This window comes from Austrofundulus limnaeus, unplaced genomic scaffold (assembly GCF_001266775.1).
Source record: "Austrofundulus limnaeus strain Quisiro unplaced genomic scaffold, Austrofundulus_limnaeus-1.0 Scaffold528, whole genome shotgun sequence".
In the NCBI taxonomy this organism is placed as follows: domain Eukaryota; kingdom Metazoa; phylum Chordata; class Actinopteri; order Cyprinodontiformes; family Rivulidae; genus Austrofundulus; species Austrofundulus limnaeus.
The window spans coordinates 1-6,554 of NW_013952930.1; the positions used below are offsets into that span (position 1 = coordinate 1).

The window sequence follows — 6,554 nt, forward strand, 5'->3', positions numbered from 1 at the left end:
CTGGTCCCCACCTGTCGTTTTGCTCCTCAGCATGGCTTCCTAAAAACGCTGCAGGATTTCTCAAACATGCATGAATGAGTCARAGCAAGGATTTGGACATGTTTTTTATGAGAGTATAACATTATAACATGATATTAAACTCAAAAAAGTTGATTTTACATGATACTGCCCCTTTAAAACCATGGTTTCAGTCTAAATAATTTGTTCAACAATTATATCAAACACACTATTAAATAAAAATATATTATCTATCAGTGTGTTTTTTTATTAAAATAAAATGTGACTGTAATGAGAATATCTTTGGAGCTTAACTTTTTAAATGAGTGAACTGAAGACATGATGTTAAGATTTGGTAAACTGTGATGGGCTTTTTCTCTGTTCTGACAAAAATCATTAATACGACCTTTATAAAACCTTTACCGGACCGCTCAGTAATAAAACAGCAGTTATATGCAGGCTTTGTGCTTCTTTATAACAATTTCATTTCTCAACGTTATAAATTGCAAACAGAGAGTATGTAAAAAATATACATCACATTTATTTGTACTGACACCAGGAGTCCGTACAGAGTTGTCTTTGTCTATCCAGAAGTTTGGGCACTAAAGGTTAAGTACCTGTTTCCTACTTCCATACATCCAACAAACGTATCACCAAGCATTGCTTTATCACTACCAAAAAACAGAGTTGGACATCGCTGTTACACACCACTGGTATTTGTCTAAAGGTAACACAATGTACAAAAAGCAAATCTGGAAATAGTAAGATTCTCGAGTCCATATAAAAATGTTTTTTTTCTTCTTCTTCTCAGCGTATGAATAAGAAAACAATGCACTTATTTCTACTGAGCTTCTGCTGCATTGCTGTTAGGCAGCCAAGGGGTAAATTGATGCAGATGAGTAATGAAAAGAAACAGGCCGGCTGATCCCTGTGTTACCACCACAGCAGCTTTCAAGGAATTGTTCATGCTCCGTGGGTCCACAGAGCTGCAGGAGCTGTCTGCAAGTGGTTTAGATGCCAGTCAATGAGAGGGGCACAGAATGTTAAAATAAATGATTAAACAAAATCTTTCTACACAAAGTACACTATGGTTCAACACGACTGTGACGTTCGGAAAGAACTGTGCGAAAATCAAAACATCCGGGCCTCAAAATAAATAAGGAAGAGGAAAAGATGGGACTCGGACGAGCTTCATGTTAACCGGCAGACTCAACCCCCCTGTCGGCACGCCTCGGGCCCTTTCAGATGGGTAAGGCCAAAGCAATCAGGCAGTCAGAGGGAGTTAGGGAGCAGGAGACTGGTGCCCCCCTGCCTTTCATACATGTGAGAATAGCACAGTTTCCTCACCAAGAGGCTGAAGGCACCAGTAAAACCAGGAGTAGTGCTGTCCATGTTAGGCTCTGTAGCAGACAGTGCACTGAGCACTGGTGGTTTTTTGCTCGAACGCCTGAAAGAGAAGGGAAAAGGAGGTTAGTCGATACAAATGGACCCAATAATACATTCATTCTGGACGCTAAGTGAGTTCATTAGTCTTCTAAATGAATTGATCTTCTGGAGTCAGGAGTAGTGAAGGCATTTTTTCCCCCGAAAAAGACATAAAAACAACATTGAAAGAAAACAGAAAGCAGAAGAAAAATTATCAACATATTGCCCTGCAGAGCTCCTTTATCACACCAAAGACCACAAGCCTTCTGCTCATGCTGTTGCTTTGGAGTTAATTGGCTGTGCACAAGTAGGACGGTTTGAGTGGGCAGGGTAATTAAAGTAGCATTAACCAAAGGAAACTTCAGTTGCACAATAAGCGTGTTGACAGCATTCTGGCCAGGACACAGAAAGGGCTCCAAACACAAGGCAGCTTCTGTATGGAGGTTTATGGTTTAGAGGTCGTGCATGACAGTGTGTGAGTGAGGAAATACAGCTGACCGGCTCTGGGCTCACCAGAGGAGGTGACAACTCGAACTTGGGAGGTTAAGGCTCCCTCTCCACCTTCACTGAGGGCGCGCACATCAATGGTGTAAGTGCCCCCCTCTGGCAGTGAGAGCATGGTGGAAGGGTTAATGGTTCTTGTCACCTGGATGTGACCTCGGCCCTCCTGTTTGAGTAACACCTGCAGGACAAGTGCAAAAACCCACTTCTAGTTTACACCACATGTACGTTCCTCTATTTTACTTCAGTAAAAATGTGTCTATGTTGCTTTAACTAGCTTTCATAACTATACATTCAGTAGTTTCTATTCAATTACTTGCAGGCCATTGCATTTTGCATCAGTAAAAAACAAACTGCATTTACTGAACAATATTTTTTACACACAAATGATTAAAGGGATCCCCGATTAGTTGTAACAGTAGATTTTATTTGATAAACATATATTTTAACTGTAAAATAAAGACTGTAAAAATACTGTAGGATGTTTAGTTTTGTACATTTTTAAAAATATATTTTAACACAGACTGAGCCATTTTATTTACACACAAGGCATTCTGGGTAAATGATGACGTGGATAGATCCTTGGTGTGAGCGAGCTATATCCACCCTGAAGGTTAATCTTGGACAATATCTGATGATCGACTCTTTTAAATGAAACCAGAGAGCGTTGACAGAGAAGGTAGAAATGACTCAGCCTGGAACTGAAAATATAGATGGAGGACAACAGAGCTGCTTCATGGAAGAAGAACCTCAGTTTAGTCTGTTAGCCTTTGCGCTAGCGCTGACACTATATTGCCTTATATGTATTAGCTCGGCGCTAGCGCAACAAACAAGCTAAACTGAGGTCCTCCATCCATATTTTCAGTTGCAGGCTGAGTCATTTTTGCATTCCCCTCTCTGTCATCAGTGATGAGAGGAGAATGTGTAGCGCCGAGCTAATACATATAAGACAATTTAGCTTTGGGGCTAACGCTAAAGCTAACAGGCTAAGCTGAGGTTCTTCTTTCATGAAGCAGCTCTGTTGTCCTCCATCCATAGTTTCAGTTCCAGGCTGAGTCATTTCTACCTTCTCCTCTCTGTCAACGCTCTCTGGTTTCATTTAAAAGAGTCGATCATCAGATATTGTCCAAGATTAACCTTCAGGGTGGATATAGCTCGCTAGCAGCCTCGCACCGAGGACCTATCCATGTGACCATTTACCCAGAATGCTTTGTGTGCCATATGCTGAGGTCAACTCGGGAGAACTTTAAATACTAAAAATACTTCTGCAAATTGTCTTCAGTCTTATAAAGCTGATGAAGCAGAAGATTGTTACCATGTACCCGATGACGTCAGACTCATTGTCTTTTGCCTTCACTGGATCCCAGCTTAATGAAATGTTATTGCCTTCCTGAATCCACATAAGGTTGGTAGGAGGCTGAGCAGGAGCTGTGAAGACAAACAGAATGCAGAAACGTTCAGCCGTCTCTGGTTTACAAGGTTTTGAGCAAACTGTAGCATGCATTTTCTTTACGTGATCAAAAGACTAGTTTTGGTGCTGCACTCACGAGATTTTCTTGTCTTGGCTGAGACAGGACCGTTGGCAGGACCCTGGCCGATGTTGTTGAAGCCTTTTACTGTAATAAGATAAACACTGTTTCCATCCAGTCCTGTCAGAACCATGGATGTTTCGTTTTTCACTGTGTGCTGTTTCTTCCCCGACTCTTCCTGCTCTGATTCCTTCCAGTAGCTGAGCTATTAAACAGAGAATAAGACAAGAGGAAAATTAGTGTTTTCAAGAACAGCTGAGCTAATCCACAAAAGAAATGAAAGCTTGTGCAAAAAGTCCTACTAGAATAGAAATATGTATAAATACCTCATATCCTCTGGGTCTGCCAGGGCCGGGATTTGGCGGTTTCCAGGTCACCCTGATTTCTGAGGAAGAAATGCTGTAAGCTTTCACGTCCGACGGCGCTTCTCTTGGCTCTGCGAAGCAAAGCAAGCAAAGACGACGGATTAATGATTCAAACTTTTCTGATGCGATCCTTGTCAGCCCACCCAGTGACGAATATTAACGCACCTCCCTCCGCAGAGTGGATGACGACAACTTTGCTGAACGGCCCATCCCCCTTATTGTTGTACACGCCAACTTTCACTTCAAACGGGGTGAGAGGAGGAAACGTCTCGTCCCTGTACTTGTACATGGTCGCATCCGCTGAGGTCACCATCTTCTCCTTCCAGCCTCTGGTCCCATTGGCCCGAAACGCAACGATATACCCAAAGCCCTCCCCATTCTGGAACTCCTCAGATACGGGCTAAATGTAGAATAGAATAGAATAGAATAGAATAGAATAGAATGCCTTTATTGTCATTACACCTGTGCATAATGAGATTAGAGCCACTCCCACAGCAGTGCAAATAAAAGAAATAGAAAAGAATAAAAGAGTACAAAAATAAAATGAGCTAAACTATACCTATACATCTGCATGTACATACATGTATATATATATATGCATATCCATACATATATACAACAATAAAAAGTACAAAAAAAAAAACAAATCCCCGGAGAGTCACAAAGGTTTCAGAGCAAGGCTGTACATGGCAAAAACTGTCCATCTTACCAAGTTTTAAACTCTTATATCAGCCAAAAAGTCTTTTTGATCTAATTTTGCAACTGTTTTACTAAACAAGACCTGATTGTGTAAGAATAATAATCTTGTTTTCAGAATGTGTAAGATTATTTGTCTTATTAGTCTGAAAATTTGACTCAAATTAAGTCAAAAATGTCTGCCAATGGAGTAAGAAAATTTTACTTGGTAAGATTCTTGAAATAAGAAAAAAATTGAGTCAAATCAAGTATTTCAAAATCTTACCAAGTAAAATTTTCTTACTCCATTGGCAGAAATATTTGACTTAATTTGAGTCAAATTTTCAGACAAATAAGACAAATAATCTGACACATTCTGAAAACAAGATTATTATTCTTACACAATCAGTTCTTGTTTAGTAAATCAGTCTCAAAACAAGATCAAAAAGACTTTTTGGCTGATATAAGATTATAAAACTTGGTTAGGTGGACAGTTTTCACAGTGTATTAGCAGCACTAAAGTTCTGGGTTGGAAAATTTGCACTTTTTTTCCCACTGGACATGAATGTAAGTGCCAGGAAGCATCTTACTGTATAAAAAAACGAAAAAAAAAAAAGATAATTTTATTCTGTGATAACCCAGGAAAACCAGCTTTCACTTTCTTTTATTGTAACTGCCTGCCGGTGTTCGTAACGAAGCAGCCAGCCTTGAGTAATGGAAACAAATCATATTTGGCTCAGTTGTGCCCATTATGCAGCTATTTATCTCTCTATGTTTGACAGGAGGATTTTTGCAACACAGGTTTTGTGCGCTGGCTTTTGGTGATTATCTCTGGTTTTCCTGAAGCGGAGAAACTGGGAGTCGTCTTCCACAGCTGTTCTGCGCTTAATCAAATCAAATGCCAATTTATTAAGTGAACTCGAATCTAATTAAAATACGAGCTGCAGGGATTAAATCTTTGGCTACAACTAATAAACGACAAACACCTGTGCACCTGTTTCTGGCAACAAGTCTGCTGCTAACGCTGTAATGTGTTGATTTGCATAAGCTACTGAGTTACAGTGTCCCCTGAAGGCATCGCTAATATTAGCCAACCAGTCTACAGAGGAATTGCGGGTGGATGGAGATCTGGTTCGCATTTCATTCGACAAAGACCAATCACCATGACTGCCTAATTACAAGGATGATCAGTGAAAATAAATTAGCTTTCATCAACATTATTATCAGATCTGGCGCTGCATTTAAGGAGATACCAGGGAGTATAGTTCTGAAATTAGCATGGATAAATTAGCAAATGGATTTTGGGAACACTTGTGGGTTTGGAGAATAAGATAGCCATAGATAAGTGAGGACACAGCGTGAAAGGGATGTAAGGTAAGTCCTCTGACTAAAATGATTGGACCTGCTGGGCTCGTCAATGGTGACTATGGGGGCATCTCTAATAGTCCTCCCTATGGCTCCTTGAGAAAAAGCAGTCAAACAGTCCTGCTCTAATGAGACGGCTGAATGAAGCTGGGGAGACTGTTTAGTCATTCATCCTGCTTAATAACCTTGCCCACCATGGCAGCCGAGGCTCTGACAACTCTCCACAGATGATTGGAAAGGCAGAACTGCCACGCACTCACATGCCTTGACTGCCAAAAAGGGCCAACATTCCTGCACCGTCTCCTTTAATATCCAGCTTCATTGATCACTGACAGACTCCTGATTTATTTCAAAAAGCATTTAGCCGAAACAAGAACAAGTAGGGCAAAGGGAAAACAATTTAAAATGCCATATGCCAGCAGGAGGCTTCTGCATCTAAGTGTTCGGATTCATTTTAAACTGCTTCTCGGACATCAGCGTGAAGAAAACAAAGGAGTTTGTTGGAAAACCTCTTTTTTAACAACACAGCTGAGAAAGTTTTTTTCTAAATTCAAAGCTTTTTCCCCTGAAAGCAAATAACTTTATTAGATCTCTGCAGGGGTTCTTAGCCTTTTTGACCTCAGGGCCCAATTTATTGAACATAAAGTGGCACGAGGCCCAGTCAGACATTACCAATGTATGGCTCAAAATGATAATT

General features: G+C 40.5%; 1 protein-coding gene across 4 annotated transcripts in view; it reads right to left on the reverse strand.

Annotated features, from left to right (window-relative positions):
• Positions 1-514: 514 nt before the first annotated feature.
• Positions 515-6,554, reverse strand: part of cntn5 (contactin 5) — a 161,770-nt gene continuing 155,730 nt past the window's right edge. For 3 of the 4 annotated variants that reach the window (XM_014026134.1, XM_014026135.1, XM_014026133.1), the window contains exons 19-24: positions 3,983-4,217; positions 3,779-3,888; positions 3,471-3,657; positions 3,239-3,351; positions 1,936-2,104; positions 515-1,444 (exon numbers count right to left, since the gene is read on the reverse strand). In XM_014026134.1, coding sequence (XP_013881588.1) covers positions 1,341-1,444; positions 1,936-2,104; positions 3,239-3,351; positions 3,471-3,657; positions 3,779-3,888; positions 3,983-4,217 — 918 coding nt within the window. In that variant the 3' untranslated portion in view covers positions 515-1,340. Of the gene's footprint in view, positions 1,445-1,935; positions 2,105-3,238; positions 3,352-3,470; positions 3,658-3,778; positions 3,889-3,982; positions 4,218-6,554 lie in introns of those variants that run through there. The other variant, XM_014026136.1, reaches the window with a different exon arrangement.